The 22,744-nt window shown below is 40.3% G+C and overlaps 1 protein-coding gene across 1 annotated transcript in view; it reads right to left on the bottom strand.

Annotated features, from left to right (window-relative positions):
- The window catches only part of LOC121859460 (glutamate receptor 1-like), a gene marked incomplete at its 3' end in the record, with an annotated part of 289,141 nt that overhangs the window by 75,984 nt on the left and 190,413 nt on the right, over nt 1-22,744 (bottom strand). Inside the window, exon 9 of the mRNA XM_042356285.1 lies at nt 3,098-3,192. Coding sequence (XP_042212219.1) covers nt 3,098-3,192 — 95 coding nt within the window. The remainder of the gene's footprint in view (nt 1-3,097; nt 3,193-22,744) is intronic.

The raw sequence follows: 22,744 nt of genomic DNA, 5'->3' as shown, positions 1-22,744 counted from the left end.
CTCGTGTTCATCAGCTGTCAGATGTACTCATGTTCGTCAGCTGTACTCGTGTTCGTCAGCTGTCAGATGTACTCAGTGTTTAGTCTCAAATATCCAAGGAGTAAATTATTACATGATACTGTAGGAAGCAACTCCGGCCCTATAACGTCTTCAACTGGCTGGCTTATTAATTGGCTAGCCACCCAATCAACAAGCCAGCCAAACAGTAAGCAAGCAAGTCAGCCAGCCAATCCGCCAGCTAGCTAGCCAGTCAACCAGTCAACCAGCCAACCAGGTAGCCAGCCACCCAGCCTCTAATACGTGGTAACCTGGACCCGCTGGCAAGACATAGGAGAGGAAATTAGTGTGGGCAGGTCCTGGTTTCTTCCAGTTTGTCACCGAGTTAGATCCACTTCCTGCTCCATTAACCATCAGAGCTGAAGGACACACCTTTTTGGGGAGGGTTTTGTTGCAGTATTTGATAACGAGTCAGGCGTTAGACTTTGGGATGTAGCGATTAGTGTTATTCGTAATAGACTGTCAGTGAACGTAAACAAACGGAGTCTCTTACGGAAACCAGAGACAGAGAAGAAAGGTAATAAAGACAAGAAAAATATACGATGCACGTGCAAGCAGACTGTGACACTATCGCTTGGCTTAACAGGCACACAAGCAAGCATAGTTCCTTGGTGTTTAGTCTCCATTATTGTGACATTTGGGAAGGTGCGGTAGATAAAGAAACTCTTCTCTTGATAAACTGTTGACTGTATAAGTTTATTAGTGGCTTCATCTGTTTACTCCCACCTTAAGAGTCTGTCAGTGACCATCGATACTGCATTCCTTTCTATTTGTGTTTCTTTATTTTAATATGGGTCTGATTTCATAGATGATTATTACGATATTGTGAATCTTTATGTTTTACAAAGTTAAATGACATATAAATGTATGAATTAAACTATAATATTTCACATTCATGCTAGATAAACGAATGAGAGAGAGAGAGATAACTTCTCATTCCAGCTTCTCGTTCTAGACAACAACATCAACAATCAACTTAGTTTCAGATCATTTACATGGAGAGCCTTTAGTTGCAGCCTCCCTGGGTCTACATCCGGTGTCTGTCAGTCGTTTAGTCTGGAGGTATTTCCGTGAGAGGACTGGCATGGCTGGTCTAGACTGCATTATAGGCTCCTCCACGACGAGTTTTGGCTACACCACAGCGGCGGCGACGACGGTGAAGACGACCAAGACGACAGAGCTCCATTCCAGGTCCTCCTGTTTTGCACTTTACGGAGCCCAACTTCCAGGGGTCCCTTAGCTTTTATAATGCCTCGAATGCCCAAGATTGAGAAGTTCTACGCCGTCAAGAATGTTTACCGTAAAACTCTGAACTTCCACACGTCTCACAGTTCTACATCCCTCTAAAACTTATCAGGGTTAAGTTTAAATGCAAGACTTTGAACTTTCAGGACCTAAACGTTCTACACCGCCCGACTATCTAAGGGTTAAGGAAGTTCTACACCATCTAGAACTTCCAGGCATCTCACAATTTTGTAAAAAGCCTAAACTTCCTCGATTCCCTCAAGTTTACAAAGCCCCGAACTTCCTTCAGGTGTCTTGAGCTTCCCCGACCTAAGTTAACTAACCCACCCAAACCTCTCTCTCTCTCTCTCTCTCAAGTGCCTCTCTCCTTATACATCCTCTTTCCCATTTTCCTCATTACCCACACCCTCTCCCTCTTCCACATCCTCTTACTCACCTCTTCCAGGCCTCACCCACACACCTCACCCACACACCTCATCCCCCCCCCCACCCACCCTACAATACATCACTATATGTCACAGCAATAAAGACGTAACAGCGGGAAGAGATAACAAGACACCTTATATATCCTTCTCATTTGTCTCAAGGCAGCGGTGATGGTGAGGGAGAGGAGGGACAACTAGCCTGTATATACTCTTCTGCTGGGTATATCGCCTGGGTATATCTCATGGGGTATATCTTGAGTATATCTCCATGTTATAATTAACTGACCTATTATATTTGGTTTAAGACATTAATTGATACAACTACTGAGTATGCCACAAGGGTATATTACTTAGTATAATCATCTGGTTATACCTACGACGTATACTGAACATACCTGGTTATACTTACTGTACGGTTACCTTTGTCGTCAATATAAAGGGATGGTGGTAGTTCTGACACAAGATGTAAAAAAAAATGGTTTACACACACACACACACACACACACAAGGAAGTTCTCTCATATATCAGAGATGACGTGTGACCAGCTTCCTGTATCATCCCATCAATACAAGTGAGGATAGGTCAGGGTAGGGGGTACGTGAGGGCAGGGAGGGCAGGTGAGAGGTAGATGAGGGCAGGTGAGGGCAGGTGTAAGCAGGTGAGGAAAGGTAAGGGTAAAAGAAGGCAGGGAAGGTTATGTGAGGGATCGATTAGAGGAGGTGAGGGGAGGTGAGGGGTAGATGAGGGCAGGTAAGGGCAGGTGAGCGGTAGATGAGGGCAGGTGAGAGTTTGGGCGGTCGGGGTGATGGCAGGAATGAGTTGTATCAAGAGATGGCCGAGGTATCTTGATAGTCTCCGTAATGCATAAAAATAAAGAAATAAAAACAGACGATAAAATTACCTTAAATAACAATTACAATTACCTTTAAAAACGATACTCACTTTAACACACGAAAAATCACCTTAAACCTAATGTAACCTTACAGACACGATAAACTCTTTTACACAAGGCAGATCACCTAAAAATTAAAGATATAGTTACCTTTAAAACACAACACAAGCACTTTAAACACCACTGTACTCACCTTAATGCAGAGAATCACCTAAAATAAACCACATGATACACACACCTTAAACAAGACTCTCCCCCTTTATGACAAAATCACCTTTAAACGAGGCAAAATCACCTAAAAACACTCACAATTACCTAAAACAAACTCAAAATTACCTAAAACAAGACAATATCACCTAAAAACACTCAAAATTACCTAAAACAAACACAATCCCCCAAAACATGACAAAATCACCTAAAATCACAATCGCAGGTAAACAAGACAAAGAATACCTGGAGGAGGAAGACCAGACTTACCTTTCTGACGAGCTCTCCAACCATACCGTCCCAGCCGCCCTCCTTCGTGTCGTCCTGAGTACCGTACGTGTGGTCTTTGACGATCCGGAGCGTGTCTGTGGGGGAGGAGGAGACGAGGTGAGGTTAGTAATGGTGGTAGTAGTTGTGGTTGTAGGTGGTGGTAGGTGATGGTGGTAGTTGTGGGTGATGGTAGTGGTAGTGGTTTTTGTTGTTGGTGGGTGATGGTGGTGGTTATGGTTGTAAGTAGTGGTGGTAATAATGGTTGTAAATGGTGGTGGTAGTTGTGGTTGTATGTATTGTTGGTAGTAATGGTTATAAATGGCGGTAGTTGTGGTTGTAAATGGTGGTGGTAGTGGTAGTAGAGGTGGTTACAGTTGACAATGGTATTAGTAGTTGTAGAAGTAGTTATAGGTAATGGTAGAAGTGATTATACTCAATAGTGGTTAAAATATCAATATTTATAGAATATAATCACAGCCACTAGTAATAAATCTCCTCTCAGTAGTCGCCTCAACCCTCTTGGTCCAATAAACAGACTTAACTCTCATATAACGACTTCGGTTAACAGATCAGAACCATGTAGACAATCCCTGCTGCCTCTATTATGAAAAGCTAAACCCAAGGCAACCATTCACTAAATTCTACATCATTAAATTCTATAACTTGATCAGGATATAAAAAAAACTAAAACAACTACCGATTTAAACAAACAACACTATTTACAGTAAATAAAAACACAAACAATAATAATACACAATTGTTCTCAGACTCGGATAATTTGGTTATTATCCACCTTAATCCTGTAATGATTATCTTCCTCCGTTCATAAAAGTATTACTTGGTATTCACTCATAATCCCTCACGGTTAAAATAATTCAAAATATATCTGGAGCAATGGATGGAACAAGATTAATCCCGCTGACCAAAACAAATACATCTCTGTAACACAAAACTTCTACATAAAATTACATAATAGTAAATGATAACAAACTATTACACGTTATGTGAAAATATTGTAATTCACATACAATGCAAAAATAAGTATTATTACAAAGGATATACAACTTTTGTAATTAATTCACAGAAAATGGTAATATTTACAAATAACAGAAAACCTCTCTTACAACGGTTACTGATACAAAACAAATACACAACACAACATCTTATTGCTGCAAAAATACAGACACAAATGTTACAATTTCAACAACAATAACAACAGTCACACAGTAAGCGATTGTGGTAGACGGAATTGTTGTAGACAGTAGCGGTACAGACACTCGTCAAAACCTATAGATTTATGCAGTAGTTGTTATGGTTGTAAGTTGTAAATAACAGAGATAAGAACTCCAGCATATAGAGGTTAAGTATTTAAGTAGTAGTAGTAGTAGTAGTAGTAGTAGTAACCTAGCTCCCGATGCTGCACACAGGACGAACGAGAATGAGAACATCAGGGCATACGGGGAGAGAATTCTGAATGTTGATCAAGGCAGCTTCACTCCTCTGGTGTTCACAATCTCTGGTGGGATGCGACCAAGTGCAAGATGTTTCTACGCCAGACTCGAGAAGGTGTTATCTGAACGGAAGCAGAGCCCAGAAGCCACGTTACAGCCTGGTTAAGATGTCGACTGTCCTTCTCTCTGCTAAGGTCTGCTTTGCTCTGCCTCAGGGGAACGAGATCGTCGGCCCCAAAGCCGACAACTGTAGCAGATATTGACTATGAGGCAACAGTCACAACTCAACTATAACTCAACACAGCTATGTTAGTTACCTTTGTATTAGGATATTTAATCTTAAGGCAATAAAATGGCAGCGAAGGTGTGGCTATTGGGGAAGGCTGGAGGCCATGTTAAAAAAAGTAGTAGTAGTAGTAGTAGTAGTAGTAGTAGTAGTAGTAGTAGTAGTAGTAGTAGTAGTAGTAAACATCCCATAAACAACAATATTGGACAAAAACACAACTACCTTCACTCAACATCCACCACGGGAGAGACACACAGTTGCTTTTATCCATTAAATCTCGCTGGTGGGGTGGAGGTGGTCGATGTTGGCCACAGTACCTCAACTCTACCACGCTCGCCTCCAAACTTCATATAGAATTCTGTTTTATTACAAAGCACGTACAGCAGTGTGAGTGAGTGTGTGTGTGTGTGTGTGTGTGTGTGTGTGTGTGTGTGTGTGTGTGTGTGTGTGTGTTCCCGCTCCCTTCCAGCTTTTTGAGGTCTCTCTCTCTCTTCCTCTGTCACTATATTCCCGTCTTCTGATTTCATACACATCTAAGTCACTGTCTTGAATACGTAACCAGACAGTATATAAACGACTTCGAGATAACTCCATTCAAGGTTTGTGTCTCTATCGTTATGTAAATATACACGATTAAGTGTCCATTTGGAGGTGGACTGAAGAATTATACGGTTCTTCACATAATTTTGCCCCGAGCTTTCATTCAGTAAGTCAAGTTTAGTAGTCTGCGCCTTGACAGTAAGCCTCCAGGGTAAAAAATTATCCGGCCCGACTTAGCCTGATGTTTACGTTTTTATGTTGTGAATCCAGATGAATCCGGTCAGTATTTTACGTTTTTTTTGTGAATCCAGATGAATCCAGTAAGTTGTTTACGTCCTTTGGTTTCAAATCTATTGCATCGAAAGCACTATAAAATCGAGTCAACTGTTAAGGTTTTTGTTGTGAATCCAAATGAATCCAATCAGCTGTTTTGGTTCTTGGGGAGTGAAGCCATTCTATTTAAGACGATATAGGAATTCACTTTAGTTGTCTACATGATTCTCGAGGACTCCTGTGTTTGATACGAGAGCCTTTCAAAGTCCTGCAGGAGAGAGATGAACAGGGACCAGGTGCTCTGACCAAGAAGACCTGCTGGGGAGGTCCTCTTAGTTCCAGTCTCCGTGTTGTCTAGGGTGACCAGGAGTCCAGGAGCCTCCAGCCGTCAGGAGGGAGCACCATCCTCGAGTCTCACGGCAGCTGTAATGGCAGACGGCTAAGGCAGACATGAAACAGACACAACGGTAATGACAACGGCAGAGACAACAGCAGACATAGCGATAAACACGGCAGAAGAAGTCCACATACTTGGCAGGCAGAACATAATCTCAGTCTCGTAAACATGTAAATGACTCAACGTGTTTACATCAACAGCTGAACTCTCATATTCACGACTCATTTACAAAATTTTACAAATATTTACAAACATTCACTTATACATTCCTAACTCGGGTGTATTTGTCTTGATTTACGATTACTTACAACTCTGCAGTATACGTTTACACTTACACACTTATACACCTACGATTTACAACTTGTGATGTAGTTTTTTACAGCCTACGAAATTTCTGACTTAGTTTTACCTTAGAGTTTTTACAATTTACTATTTTGTTCATCTTATACACTTTCATAATTATTAGAGTGCTTTAATTTAAGGTATTTTACACACTTGCAACCAACAATGTTTTATTCATATCTAAATTAATATTTTTACACCTTTGCAACATTAAGATTTTTGTACAATTACAACCCAAGTCAGTTTATGATATAATACCTAACAGATTTTCACAGTTACAATCTATACAATATTTACACAATTGTTGTATTAGATTTTTTTCCGTTTTCGCCTTGAACTTACGATATTTTTATAAATATAAATTCTATTAAATATCATTTACATTGAAGGAAATTAAATGTAAACATTATTTTTTCTGTAAATTGGCAATAAATATCCAGTAAAAACAAATGCTGGAAATTAATTTTTTAAAAGTAAACATTGGTACACAATTTATAACTAAAAAAGAACAGATTTGGGCTTTTATCAGGTGAATAAATATAAATAAGTAAAATTATATACACAACTAAATAAGGAAGTTGAATTCAGACTTTAAAAAAAATGGAAACGAGTTAAATTCCTTCGCAAAAAATTTGTATAAATAAATTAAAAAGATAACTTAAATTCAGACTTAAAAAAATTGTTTTTTAATAATGAGAGAGAGAGAGAGAGAGAGAGAGAGAGAGAGAGAGAGAGAGAGAGAGAGAGAGAGATTGCATGTTGCTTATACTAAATTTTTCCTCTTAATAACAGGTTTGCATGTTGAGTACTCATTGGCAGTCATCAGTGAGCCAAGCTAATGACGTTCTCGCTGGCTACTGAATCTTTCTTAATTACCTATCATTAATTACAGAACGAGGCTAATTAGAAGAGTAATTACATGATTTCAATTCACGTAATTGTCTTGTCGTAGTGTTGAATTATTATTGTGTGTGTGTGTGTGTGTGTGTGTGTGTGTGTGTGTGTGTGTGTCGTCCCTCACCTGCGGCATGTTTACTACAAGGTCACTCAAGTTGTTTATCATCTTGGCTCGATACTAAGAAGCAAATGTAATACTGATAACTGAAGTAATATTAGTGAATATAGAAGAATCACTAATGTAGTAGTAGTAGTAGTAGTAGTAGTAGTAGAAAATGTAGTAGTGGTAGTGTAAGTAGTACTAGTAATAGAAATAATGAATACTACTACACTACTACTACTACTATTAATAATAATAACGAACATATAGACAAAAGAATTTAAAAAAAATACAATAACACAAATATTAATAATAAGAAATTTAACTTAAAATCTAATATTACCATAACTCATCCCCTAAATGAACTGACCTACAGGTAAGAATCTGTACAGGTGAGCCGCACTTCTAACGCCTAATTACAGGTATGGTAAGGTAACTCAGGTACTAGACAAGGTGGTCACTATGTTCTATTATGTTCTTCAATGAATTAATTAACATTTTGTAATATGTTAAATAATCAATCAAGGTATACAATCAATCAACCAATCAATCAAGGTATCCAATCAAGGAACCACTACACAACAAACATATCCGGGCTTTTTTTAACCATATTCCTCCCTGATGGTGTTATCTCTTATGGGACCAACACCTTTTAATTTCATTCATCCACCCTCGTACCTACCTGCCCTTGGCCCTCCTACCTTTAATTTTTACCTATTAATACCTCAACATCATTTCTAATTAGATTAACAAGGTAACTCGTTTCCCGTAGTCTGTAAATTTCCAAGATTTTTCATGCGATTCCAGCTAATCGCGGTTTAGTTATTTAATTATCTTGTTATTTAGTTATTTAATTATCTTGTTATTTAGTTATTTATCTAGTTATCTAGTTATTTAGTTTAGTTATTTTTTCATGCGATTCCAGCTAATCGCGGTTTAGTTATTTAATTATCTTGTTATTTAGTTATTTAATTATCTTGTTATTTAGTTATTTATCTAGTTATCTAGTTATTTAGTTTAGTTATTTAATTATCTAGTTATTTAATTATCTAGTTTAGTTATTAAATATGTGCCCAGACTTTAACCCAATTAATCCCTTTCTTTACGAACAAATGATTAGCAGATTAAATGTAAATAATCAATGTTATTATTTCATGGACTTAAGATAATACTGCATCTGAAACCATAAAAACAGGGGTTGGGTTGGGTTTATTTAAGTTAGCTTAGGTGTGGTTAGTTTAAGTTAGGTTAAGATAATTACATTAACTTAAATCCAACAATGTAAATTAAAAAAAATCTTAAAATTCCTTACTAATTCTAAGATAATTAACAACAGGTAGCAACAACTTATTGACAAAAACTAACATAATTAACAAATCTAAGATAATTAAACCAAAATAAACTTATTAACACTGGCAACACAATACCCAAATCAATGTTAAATATACCAGAAGAAAAAAATAATAATGAAAAGGTTTAAATATTTTCTAACTATCAACGAAAAAATACCTGGAAATTCCTGTACACATAATGATAAACTCTACAAACACTTAAACTAAAATTACGATGGAATTAAGAATTAGCGATAAACAAGGCAATAAAAAAGTGCAATAAAAGGGTGAAAGAGAAAATCCTAACAAAAAGAAGAAAGGAAATGTGAAAAATAAATGAAGGAAATAGAATGAAAGTGGGAAGGAGAAAGGGGGAACATTAAGAGACGGAGGGGAGAGACATAACTGAGAATAAAGTAGAAGAAAGGCATAAAACTTGAATAAAATGGAGGAGGGGAAGGGTAGAAGAAAGGGTTAAGTCATATGAAGAGGTCAACAGGGAGGGGGAAGGTCAAGAATTGTCCTAAAATTGTCTTAAAAGTTTTCCTAATACTTTCCAACCATTTTCTTTACCTAGACACTTTTATAAACCACAATAAATCATACTGATAATTTGGTTTTCTTTTTACTATTGTTTTAATTTTTTTTTTCTTTCTATAATTTTATATATTTTTCTTGAACCAAAATTACCACTTTTTTCTTGTTATTTCCTAATTTATTCATTTTTCTAAATCTAATTATAAAAAAAATTATTTCCAACTTCCACCAAAATATTCCATCGTCTATCTAATTATCTATCCAAAACCCCTTATCTATCTATCTATATCTAAATCTATGTCAAAACACATTCAATTAATTCCTGATCTTCCATTCCATCTTATTTAATGTCAAAAACAATTATTTCCAAACTCCACCTCATTCTCTCTGTCTCCCTCTAATCTAGATGTCCCTTCACACCACCTGTCCAATTTTCACCTATTCCACATTTATTCCCATTTATTCTTCCCTTCCTTTGTGTCAGTATTTATCTGTTATATTTATCGTTCCCTTTACTGCAATATGTTTGAGATACATCTATGTTTACTCTCAGGGAACCCAGTGTGTGTGTGTGTGTGTGTGTGTGATGAATGTATGTAGGGCTGTGTGCATACAGCTGTTTACACACACACACACACACACACACACACACACACACACACACACACACACACACACACACACACCGAGGATAAGAACACGTCCGTTTCTTGTCTATAGCGAGAAAAAAAAATTATACCCCAGATCATAATTATATAATTCGAGAGTTTTTCTGGCTCCCCTGATAATCTCTGAGGGTGATTCATAACCCTTGATAATACCCCATGAAAGATATACCCCCCAGAACCCTATCTTTCACCCCCAGAGTTTATCTTAAGGGTGATCCATGACCCCTTAGATAATACCCCCAGAGAATCCTACACCTCCCCTCCCGTAGCTAATCCATCGCCATTTGCACCCTTTATCCACCCCCAGCCTATCTGATCAAATCCTCCTCAACTCTGTCACTTTTTTTTTCAATTCTTCCATTTGTACCCCTCCCCTTCCACTCTCTCCCCTTCCACTCTCTCCCCTTTCAACTACTCTCCCACCAGTACCATCCCCCCTTCCATCCTCTCCTAACTCTCCTTCCTTCCTTCCATCACCCCCCCCACTTCGGCGATCAATCTCATCCAGAACTCGGAAGAAAAAGGAATCGAGTCGAAGGAATAGAGATTGACGTTTGAAGGCGGTGTCTCAATGTATTCTAACCCGTTTTACCATACACAGATCTTGGGGACGTAAGTTATTCCATCATCTCACTTCCCTACCTCTTCTCTCTCCCACGTCTCTCACTACTTTCCTCCATCTATCTAGTTCTACTTCTTTGTCTAATGCCGTTCTTCTATCTATTTTCCCTCTTCACTCCTTCCTTCCTTCCTTCCTTCCTTCCTTCTCCCTCAATTCTAAGGCTTTATACCTTCGTTTTCCCTCCTTTAGTATAATCTTTCTCTTTCTTCTCCTCCTATTCTTCCTATCATTCCAACTACACCTCCTCCCCTGTCCTTCTTAACCGCCCCCTCTCTCCTATCCTCCCCATCAACCCCTCCTATCCTCCCCAGACACCCTCACCCCAATAATCTCCCCATCTCCTCCATCCTTGAAGCACACCACAAGGGAATTCCAGGATGAAGATGTAGGTTACAAGAGAACAACAACAACAACAACAACAACAACAACAACAACAACAACAGCAGCAACAACAACAACAACAGTAATAACAAAAACAACAACAACAACAACAACAACAACAACAATACTAAATAACAAAAACAACAACAATAACAACAACACCAACAATAAAAACAACAATAATAATAATAACAACAACAACAACAGCAATAAAAACGTCAAATAAAAATAAAATAATAACATTAACGAGAAAATTAGTTCCTTTCTTTTACTCTACTTTCATTCAAGGTCTTTCACCATCAGCTACTTTCACCATCATCTACTTTCACCATCAGCTACTTTTACCATCAGCTACTTTCACCATCATCTACTTTCACCATCATCTACTTTCACCATCAGTTACTTTCACCATCAGCTACTTTCACCATCAGTTACTTTCACCATCATCTACTTTCACCATCAGTTACTTTCACCATCAGCTACTTTCACCATCAGCTACTTTCACCATCAGTCAGCTACTTTCACCATCATCTACTTTCACCATCTACTTTCACCATCAGTTACTTTCACCATCATCTACTTTCACCATCAGCTACTTTCACCTACTTTCACCATCAGCTACTTTCACCATCATCTACTTTCACCATCATCTACTTTCACCATTATCTACTTTCACCATCATCTACTTTCACCTTTGCTATAAACTTTCACCTACAGACTTTCAAAGTACGAAGTGTTTTACGACTTATGTTTGGATGTGTGATGCATGTATGGTTGTCTACTGTATATGTATGTATGTGTAGATGATGTATGTGGTTATGTATTATGTGTGTATGTGTGTATGTGTGTGTATTATGTGTATTATTGGAAGGAAAAAACAGTCGATATGAGAAAGAGATTTGTATATTGTTTTTTAAGTCTCTCTCTCTCTCTCTCTCTCTCTCTCTCTCTCTCTCTCTCTCTCTCTCTCTCTCTCACCCCTCTCTCACCCTCTCCTCTCCCTTCATCACCTGGCCTTTACAGTTTATCTTACAAATGTTTAGAACCTCTTCGCTACCAAAACAAACAACCGGATGAATGTCGTTAATCTCTCTCTCTCTCTCTCTCTCTCTCTCTCCCTTTGTTATTTCTTGACTTTCATCTCTGTGTGTATCTATTTGCATCTCTTTCTCTCTTTATTCTTCTGACTTTTTCTCTCTCTCTCGTATTATCTATATTTCTCTTTCTCTTTCCCTTCATTGCTTTCTCTCTCTTTCCTTGTCCATTTTTCTCTCCCTCTCTCTCATTATTATTTACTTTTCTCTTTCCTTTCTCCTTACACCTCTCTTTCTCTCTCTCTCCTTTTCACCAGCAACACACACACACACACACACACACACACACACACACACACACAGTCTGTTATCATTACTCCCATCTGTTTCCCCAGTTTCCTCTCACTCCCTCTCCCCCTTCTCACTTCCTCTCTCCCACTTTTCACTCCCTCTCTCTCTTCCTACGTTGCTTTATCACGCTACTTGTCTCCTCCGAATTTTACTCTACCATTCTATTTTATTTTGTCCTGTACCTTTGTATTTCACTTATTTTTATCATCTTATTTTTTTTTCTTGTTTAACTTTATTTCTATTTAATTTTTTCTTTATTTTAATTTTTCTCAGATGTGTTTTTTTTTATTTATTTTTTATTATGGAATTTTATTTATTTTTTATTGTCTGTCTGACCATATGTACGTTTTGTCTGTCTATCTGTCTGTCATCCGACCATTTGTCCGTCCATCCGTCCACCTATCCGTCCATCTATCCATCCATTTATCCGTCTATCCATTTATCCATCCATCCGTCCTTTCGCCCACCTGCCCATCCATCCGCCTGACCATCTGTTCATCCATTTATCCATCCACCTGTCCGTTATTCCATCCACCTGTCCGTTCATTCGTCCGTAGACAAACGGCTTCCACTCAACAACTCAAGTTCAGGGAGGCGGATTGTACGTAGCCAAAGGTGACACACAAGTTCTCAACACAGCTGATGACGCCCATTGATCCTGACCTGGTTCACACACACACACACACACACACACACACACACACACGACCACAGTATTTTATTAAACAAATAAACATAAGAAGGAAGGATATGAGAGAGTATAAATACGATGGATTAAATACTAAAGATCTGTAGTGAATCAGGTGTGCGTCCACCAGCCAACCCAGCTGCCTTGTTACAAACTGCCCCCCACCCCCCCCCAGGCCTCAGTTATAAGGTTCGAGTAAACAGACTATAGAAATTAACAAGTGATCGTGGGCCCTTCGACCGGGCACGAAGGCGGCGAGTCCGGTGGTACAGTTTACCAAAGCGTGAAAGTTCGAATGCTCGTGCTTGGCTAGCGCGCATCCGCCGGCCGGCTGACAGCGTACAGAGACATCGTTTTCCAGCGTAAATAAAATGGTTAATTAATGCCTTCCTAAAGAATCCATCGACATGAGACCAGGTTTGTTCCACTCTACGAATATTTTGCGATTTTTCCACCAAGTTTGATGAAAAACGATTGTGCCGTTTCGGCTGCCCAGAACAGACACACACACAAACACTCTCAAAGATATTTTTTACTACGATAAGGATGTGATAATGAATATAATTACCTCATTTACGCTAATAAGTAAAGTCAGTGGCTTCAATGGCGACGAAATTACGCAGACTGTACGATAAGGATGTGATAATGAATATAATTACCTCATTTACGCTAATAAGTAAAGTCAGTGGCTTCAATGGCGACGAAATTACGCAGTGACTGTAGGCTAAAGTAGAAGCTTTCCGTCCTTACCAGTTAGAGATAAAATATAACTTACGTGTATTAATAATCAGGTACATTTATGTTATTAAGTCAAGACGGTGACCAGAATGGTGTCAACAATACCTCAAGACTTTACCGTAAATAGATGTTTTTTCTCTCATCCATGACACTCCCTCCTTCTTCTCCTCCCTCCTTCTTCTTCCTTCATCCTAGACCCATCTTTCTTCTACCATTATATCTCTTCCTTCTCCCTCCTCCTTCCTTCCTCCTAAACCCAACCTTCTTCTGTCATTATATCTCCTCCTCCTCCTCCTCCTCTTCCTTCCTTCATTCTTAACCCATCATTCTCCTCCCATTACATTTCCTCCTTTCCCCTCCTCTTCCGTCTTCCTCGCCTCCCTCCTTATTCTTCCTGTTTACCATCTCCTTTGAATTTATTATTTCCGTTTATCTTCACATCTTTTAACTCTTCATCCTGTTTACCCTCCCTTAGTTTATCCTCCTTATCTCATCTTCCTTCTTCCTAGTCACCATCAAAACCACCACCTACTCCTCTTCCTCCTCCTCTTTTATTTCCTCCTACTCTTCCTCATCTTTCATGTTTCCCTCTTCCTGCACCTCCTCCTCCTCTTCCTGCACCTCCTCCTCCTCTATCCTCTCCCCATCCTCTTTCACCTTCTCCTCTCCCTCTATCCTCCTGCTACCATTCCTTCCTCACCTCCACCTGACTTCACTCATTTACTCATCTCACATTACCCCAAGTTGCCAGTTGAGGTTTTATTTACTCTGGCCACAAGGGCACTCATAATTACTACCAGAGACAAAGAAGTGTTTTCTAATTACCTTTCTCCTCCTTCTAGCTTCATTTAATAACACTAAATTATATTCAGGGTGTAATTATTAAGTAATTTGCACTAGGTTCTGTCAGTAATCGTGGGCTGGGGAGTTGGGGGGGGTTGAGGATTGGGAGGGGTTGGGAGGAGGGGGAAGGCGGTGTCACTAGGCTGTGTCTGATTCCTCTGTTGTTTTTCTGATTCTTGGCTTTGGTTTCCTCCCTCCCTCCTTCCTTCCCTCCCTCTTTCTACTCCTTGCCAACCTCCCTCTCTCTCTCTCCTCCTTCACTACTCTTACCCTTTCACCTATCCTCCGTTCCTTCTTCCCCCTATTTATTCCTCGCCCCTCTCCCCCCTTACTTCTAACTATTTCTTCCGCTACCATACACAATACTATTTTCCTACGCCGCCGCCCTCTCCATACTACACTTTCCTCCCCACTCTACCACACTCCTCCCCACACTGCACCTCTCCCCTACGCACCGCCCTCCCTTTACACCCTCCTCAGCCCACCAATTCGTCACCTATACTGTAAAAGACATGAGTTATTCATTACGTCCACGTGTGTATGTGTGCGTGTGTGTGTGTGTTCAGTATCAGGTTGTGAGGGTCATGACGTGTACCTGCGTTGGCTCTATCGCTATGTGCGTGACTACCTGTACACACACACACACACACACACACACACACACACACTTGAGCGCTGGTAAACTAAACAACTAAGAATAACCCCCCAAGAGTTATTGGGTGCTTGTGCTACTTCTGTTTCCTTTATGTCTGTTGTAGATTATCAGAGCTTGGCGGTAGGAGCGTTGAAACCCTCTCTGCTGTGACCCATTACAACCTACTCTCCTCTTCCTCTCATTCTCGTCCTCCCCCTCCTCTTCCTCCTCCCTTTCTTCCTTCTCCTCCTCCTCTTCCTCTTTCTCCTTCTTCCTCCTTTTCTTCCTCCTCCTTCCCGTCCTTCTCGCTTCCTCCTCCTTCCCTTCCTTCTCCTTCTTCCTTGGACATAGGTTGATGGGGTGGAATATATAGTACACTGAAAATTCAACTTAACTAGATATATAAGTCTGTGTTGTCGTGGTTTATTACGTGTTTGTTGTCGTGGTTTATTAAGTCTGTGTTGTCGTGGTTTATTACGTGTTTGTTGTCGTGGTTTATTAAGTCTGTGTTGTCGTGGTTTATTACGTGTTTGTTGTCGTGGTTTATTATGTCTGTGTTGTCGTGGTTTATTACGTGTTTGTTGTCGTGGTTTATTATGTCTGTGTTGTCGTGGTTTATTACGTGTTTGTTGTCGTGGTTTATTAAGTCTGTGTTGTCGTGGTTTATTACGTGTTTGTTGTCGTGGTTTATTAAGTCTGTGTTGTCGTGGTTTATTACGTGTTTGTTGTCGTGGTTTATTACGCGTTTGTTAAGATGATTCCTCTCTCTCTCTTTTGTTTGCTTAGTCACGCCTTTGTTTATACAGCCATGGGTCTATTGTTTGCCTACTCATGTTATTGTTATTTGCTTCGTTTTGTGTCTGTTGTTTACCTAGTCATGTATCTGTGTCTGTCTATGTATCCTGTCTCCGTCTGTCTGCCTGTCTGTCTGTCTGTCTGTCTGTCTGTCTGTCTGTCTGTCTGTCTGTCTGTTTGTCTTGTGCCTGTCTAATGTCTAAGTCAGAGTTGGTTGATTTTAAGAGTAAATTATTAACAGTTTTTGAAGTTAATGTCTTAAAACTTGTGATTGATCCGAGTTTTTTTATGTTTTTATAAGTCTCAGAATTTATGAGTTATTAAATCTCCATTAAAGATCATTGTAAAAGGTGGCCAATGGCAAGCGGGGGTTATTTTAGTACCACTACCACCACAAGTAATGACAGTACCACCAGGTGTCAACTAAGTACCACCACTACCACCAGAGGTAATGATACAGTACCAGTGGTCATAAAAATAGATTCGATTGATGGACACAGACCAGAGCCCTTACTGGCCATCTGGTTGTGTTTAAGGCAGGGAGAGGGCTGTGCTAGAAGCCTTGATCAGTGTTTGGCGAGGCGATGCAGGTGGGCGGGGCCTAGTAATTACTGCTATCCATCAGTTGCTACGTACAAACACGCCCTCCCACCCTCTCTCTCTCTCCTCCTTCCCTCCTTCCCTCCCTTCCCTCACTCTTTTCTCTCATCGTAGCAACATCCTTCCATCCTTCTCACCCCCCCTTTCTCTTTCATTCCCTCCTGTTGTATATTCCTTCATTCCTTCCACTTCCTGCCTGTCTCCCTCCTTCCACTCCCTCCCTCCGTCCCTTGGTTCTATGGCATTAATTCCTACATCCAAATTCTCTCATTCCCTCATCCTCTTCACGGTTCCATCACGATAACTCACAAAGCCAAACAGAGACCGACTTCAACATGTTTGCTTCTTGTTAATTCCTATTCCGTCGAAATTGGCGGCGCCACTTGTGTCACCCGGGTGTTGATGAGTGCTACTCTCTCTCTAATCTTTATATCACTTCTTCCTCTCTCCCACTGTCATTTTAATTCTCTCTCTCTCTCTTCTTCTCTTCGTTTACAAATGTTTGCGTGTGTGAATAACCTTAGCGAGGCAGTAGTTAGTCACCTGGTCGGTGGAGGTAAGTTTAAAGGTTGTCTGGCAGGTATAAACTGTTGAGTCGATATTACCATTATAAACAGTGAGAGGGTGGTGGTGGTGGTGGTGGTGGTGGTGGTGAGGTGATTTGCTACTGCATAGTGCCAAAGCATGTTGTTTTTGTTGTGTGTTGGTGGTGGTGTTGTTGTTGACTTGCTGGTGTGTTGTTGTATTTGTTGCTGCAGTGCTGCAGATTTTGTATGGCCTGCATCTCCCCATCCCTTCCTCTTCTCCATCTCCTCTTTCCTATCTTCTTCTACTTCTTCTTCTTCACTCTCCTTTCACATATCTTTCTCCCTCCCCATCCATTCCCTCACATCCCTCCTCTATCTTCCCTTCTCTTTGTCTCTCATCTCTCCCTACCCTTCCATTTTACCTCCTTCCATCACCCTTTCCCTCCCACTTTTCCCTTTCCATCACCTGAACCCTCTCTTTACTCATTCCTCTCCCTATCCTACCCTCTCCCTATTCCCCTCTCCAATATAATCTTCCCCATTTCCCTCACCTCCTCTCCCCTACCATCCCTTGTCCCCGATCAAGTCTTTCTCATCCTCCCTTTGCCTATTCCCTATCATTCCTCACTACCTCCTCTCCCTCGCTTTTCCTCACATCTTCTCTATTCACCCCTCTTCCAGCCCCCCCACTTCCTCCCTCCTCCTGTAGAGTAAATTCTTAACTAAAAAATATCATCGTCGTCCACTGGGAGGTAAACATAATGGGAGGTGTTATTCTGGGAGGTAAACATTAGTGTTATTCCTGGGGAGACAGATGAAGGTGAAAGACGGGCAACATGCGTGAATACCTCCGATAATTCCTCAGCACCTCCCCTTCTACTCCCCGCCCCTCCCCTTCCCTCGCCCGCCTCCCTCTTCCTGCTCCCTACGCCTCCCCCCCTCCTCCTCGCCACCTCCCTTTCCTGCTTCTGCCTCCCCCTTCCTACTCCTACGCCTCCCCTCCTCCTGCGCCACCTCCCCTTCCTGCTTCTGCGCCTCCCCTTCCCTGCTCTCTCCTCCCCCCTCCTCCTGCACCATCTCCCCTTCCACCACTCCCCCGCCCCTCCCCTTCCCTACTCCCCGCCTCCCCCCCCTTCCCTACTCCTACGCCTCCCCTTCCTCTGCCACCTCTCAGACCATCAGCTTAGCAACAACAACAACAGGGGAAGGACGAGTTAGTTGAGCTGAGTCTTAGTGCCTTCCCTCCTTCCTTCCCCTACCCCGTCCTCCTCTCCTTACCCCTCCCCTCCTTAAATGCTTCCACCGTCACTGCCCCCACCATCATCACTCATTGTTACCTAAGACAACCACCCCCACCCCCCTAACCCAGGCATCGAAGCGGAAACGGGTTGATACTGACGGCACAATGCAAAGCAGTTTAGTTACCCTGCGCATGATGGCAGGTAAGGTCAGTGGCCCACACCTGATACTTTCATCTTATAAGAACGCAAAGTAAGGAAGCTTATTATTGTGGTGGTGGTGGTGGTAGTCAGTGGTATTGAGTAGTGGTTGTGGCGAAGTTCGTGGTGATAGATAATATTAAGGGGAATTATATTAATGGTGAAATGATGATGATGATGATGATGCGATAATAGTGACAGTAGTGGTGGTAATAGTGATGATGGTGATCGGATAACAATAGTGGCTGTGGTTGTGGTGATAGTGATATTGGTATGTATGTATTTTCATGTTCACTTGTATATCTACTTTCAATCCTATTTTTTTTTTCTCTCTCTCTCTCTCTCTCTCTCTCTCTCTCTCTCTCTCTCTCTCTCTCTCACTAACATCATCATTGTTTACACACACCTTCACTTCTCTGTTTCTGATCATTTATTAAACACTTCTCTCTCTTATTCACATATTTATTATTATACTTTATCTGTCATATCTTCGCTAGTAACGTCGTAATCCAATCTCAAACTCTCAACCCAGACCAAGTTATCTACCCAGAGAGAAAAAACCTAAAACTCTTGTTATTTTGTTTTTTATTGTATGAAATTATCTTTGTTTTTGTTGTTGTTTTGTTATTGTTTTGTAATTGTCACTCGGAATTTATTTAGTTTCCTTCTGTCTATATAAACTGTTTATATGATATCGTACTGTCTGTTCTATGTCACTTAATAATCTCTTTTATTTATGTCTATTTATCTCTCTTTATCTCTATTTCTCTCTCTCTATCTCTATTTCTCTTATTTCTTTAAACAATTGATCTCTCTCTTTATCTCTCTATCTCTCTCTGTCTTCCTCCGTCTCCCTTTACTTCTCCCTTTTCCTCGTCTCCGTCTCTTTTATTATCCTCTCCCCTTCTTCCCTCTTTATTCACCCTACGTCATGTCATCAATTCACCAAACCTTTCCCTTCTAAGTATGAAGATTATCCCTCATTATTTAACTGCAACCAGCTGTAACCTACCTCCACCACCAGCTGCTGTAACCTACCTCTACCACCAGCTGTAACCTTCCTCCACCACCAGCTGCTGTAACCTTCCTCAGCTGCTGTAACACCTACCTCCACCACCAGCTGTAACCTTCACTCCACCACCAGCTGCTGGAACCTCCACCACCAGCTGTAACCTTCCACCACCACCAGCTGTAACCTTCCACCACCACCACCACCACCACCACCACCACCACCACCACCATCACCATCCACCACCACTACACAGCTCGCTCTCCTCGTGACCCGCTCCATGCTTCAGGTTCAGGTTCATCCAGGTAACATCACTGCAACCTCTTCCCATCCGTGGTTTTTTTTTAATGTTCTAACGAGATCACGAACCCTGTCACTGGCCCAAGGAGGTCTAAAGCTGTGTGCAAAATACCTCCCTTCCTCCCTGTTCCTCTACCTTCCTCCTCCTGCTCCTTTCTCTCCCTCCCTCCTAACCCCCTTTCCGTCTCTCCCCCCCCCTACCCCCCCCCCCCTAAAGCTAATGTTGCAGATGATTTGTTGCAGGTAGCCGAAGGCAATTTTGCAGATGTCACGATGCACCTCAGGCTAAGTTGTCATGGGAGTTCCCTCTGAGTCTTGGGTGTTGTCTTGGTAAAATTTAGGTATTTTCTGGTTACCTAGGCCCCTTGGTGTGTGTGTATGTATGTGTGTGTGTGTGTGTGTGTGTGTGTGTGTGTGTGTGTGTTTTACTTTCCTTTATTTCCTATTTTCATCCTTCCCTCATTCATCTAATTCCTTTCAGTTTCGGGTCTTCCATTTTCAGTTCGATATCTTCTCATTCTTAACGCTACACTTCTTGATTCTTCCTCTCATCTTTTTTTTCTTAATTCTCTATTCATCATTTCTCAATCCTTCATACCTATTTCCTCTATTATCTATACCTATTTCCTCAATCCTACATCCCAATTTATTTCCCATATATGCCCCATTTATTTAACCATTAACCATTATTTCCCCATTTCCTAAACCATAATTTACCCATTTCCTAAACCATTATTTACCCATTTCCTTAACCATTATTTACCCATTTCCTTAACCATAATTTACCCATTTCCTAAACCATAATTTACCCCTTTCCTAAACCATAATTTACCCATTTCCTTAACCATTATTTACCCATCTCTTTAATCCTTCTCTCACCGCCTATCCTAATACCCCCCTTCCCCCTCACCTCCTACCCCTGACTCCTCACCAAACCAAAATTAACCTAACCTAAGCAAACCCAACAACACTTAAGCTAATTTAACCTAACTTAACAATATCTGACTTAACAAAACCTAACCTAACCCATCATAATCCAACCTAACCTAACCTAACCTAACCCACCCTGGTCAAGATCTTCCTAGTGTAATCGTTTGTGTTTTTGTTTAGTTTTATTTTTAAGTTTTTTCTAAGTGTGTGTGTGTGTGTGTGTGTGTGTGTGTGTGTGTGTGTGTGTGTGTGTGTGTTTATAAGTTTTTGTGGTTAGATTTTCTGTAGGTTTGAGTTTTTGTAATTTTTATGGATTTGCGTTTTTGTAATTTTTATGGATTTGCGTTTTTGTAAATCTGTGTTTTTTATTTATTTTTTTATTTACGTTCGTGTAATAATTTTTCTTTTGTTTACTTTAAGTTTTGGTATTGACTTGTAATTTATTTTTTTCAGTTCTACGATTTATTTTTAATGCGATTTTTATATGATATATGATTTTACATTATATATATATATACATGAGGTAGAGTAAACGATGTATATAGAGGAATGTGTATAAAAGGAGGAGAATAACATACATCTGATAACTGTAGGAACTAAAGAAAAGGAGAACAAGAAACAACAGATGAAAAATGTTAAAGGAGGAAGATAAATGAATAAGAAGAGAGAGAGAGAGAGAGAGAGAGAGAGAGAGAGAGAGAGAGAGAGAGAGAGAGAGAGAGAGAGAGAGAGAGACCAAAAGGGCCTCCAACGTTAAATAATTAAAGAGACGCTCACGGGACAGGAATGTGAGGAGAAGGGGAAGGAATAAACACGAACGATAATTGAAAAGACAAACGTAAAGTCAAACAAAGAGGAGACGAGTTAATTATAAGAGAGTTTAATTAAGCAAGGAGGAGTTGCAACGCACACAAACGCCCATGGGAATACACACACACATACACGCGCACACACATACACATAAACGCACATAACATATACATCCACACACACAGACAATTCCTCCCCCACACACACACATACCCACACAGAAACAAACATACACTCACACATCCCCACCCAAATTCCACAAGTACCCACACCCATACCTATGTACACCCACAACCATCCACACACAAGCTCACCCACACCTCACCACAATAAGAGGTTCTCCTGACACCAGACAGATCGCCGACCATTCATAGCCTCACCCTCATAGTGTTGGACGTAATGTAACAAAAAAAACACAAAATCACAGGAGATTAAACCCGAGCGGGTGGCTTCCGACGGCTGACTCACACTCGCATTCACCCACAAAGAAAATATTTAATGGTCCACTTTAATTGTCGACGATGGTAATAAACTTGTCAGGAAGACGCCATGGAGGCACGCACCTGGCCGCTTTCGTTCCCCAGGACACAAGACTTCCCTTGTCTGCTTTATACTAGATAATACTTGGTTTAAAAACACGTGATTCTTGACGATTTTTTTCCCTAGGACACGAAACTTCCCTTGTCCGTCTTAAATTACATAATACTTGAAAAAATAAGGGAAAATTTGGGGGTTCTTTGTTTCCCAGGACACGGAACTTCCATTATTACCTTCACGCTATATAATACTTGAAAAAATAAAGTTAATACGATCACCATGGTTACAAAATACCTTCGTAAATATATATATATTCTTGAAGGACAAATAAATTGATACATTCCTGACAACGAATTATTGTAATTATGAAAATAAATTAATATGTTCTTATCGTCAGTAAATATTTTCTTAATGATGTCTTTATTTTATTTCATGGAAGGAAATTCTTGCGGCTTGATTAAGACCAGATAAGACTTTTAAGTGTTAATGGGAAAATTTATAAGTAAAAGAGATTTTATTATAAGTATTAAGTGGGTAAGTTTGTAAGTATCAAGTGGTTAAGTTTGTAAGTTTTAAGTGGGTAAATT

The sequence above is a fragment of the Homarus americanus genome, unplaced genomic scaffold, assembly GCF_018991925.1.
Source record: "Homarus americanus isolate GMGI-L3 unplaced genomic scaffold, GMGI_Hamer_2.0 scaffold55256, whole genome shotgun sequence".
NCBI classification, from domain to species: Eukaryota; Metazoa; Arthropoda; class Malacostraca; order Decapoda; family Nephropidae; genus Homarus; species Homarus americanus.
Note: the sequence above shows the minus strand (reverse complement) of the source record. Positions and strands in the feature narration are given on the sequence as shown.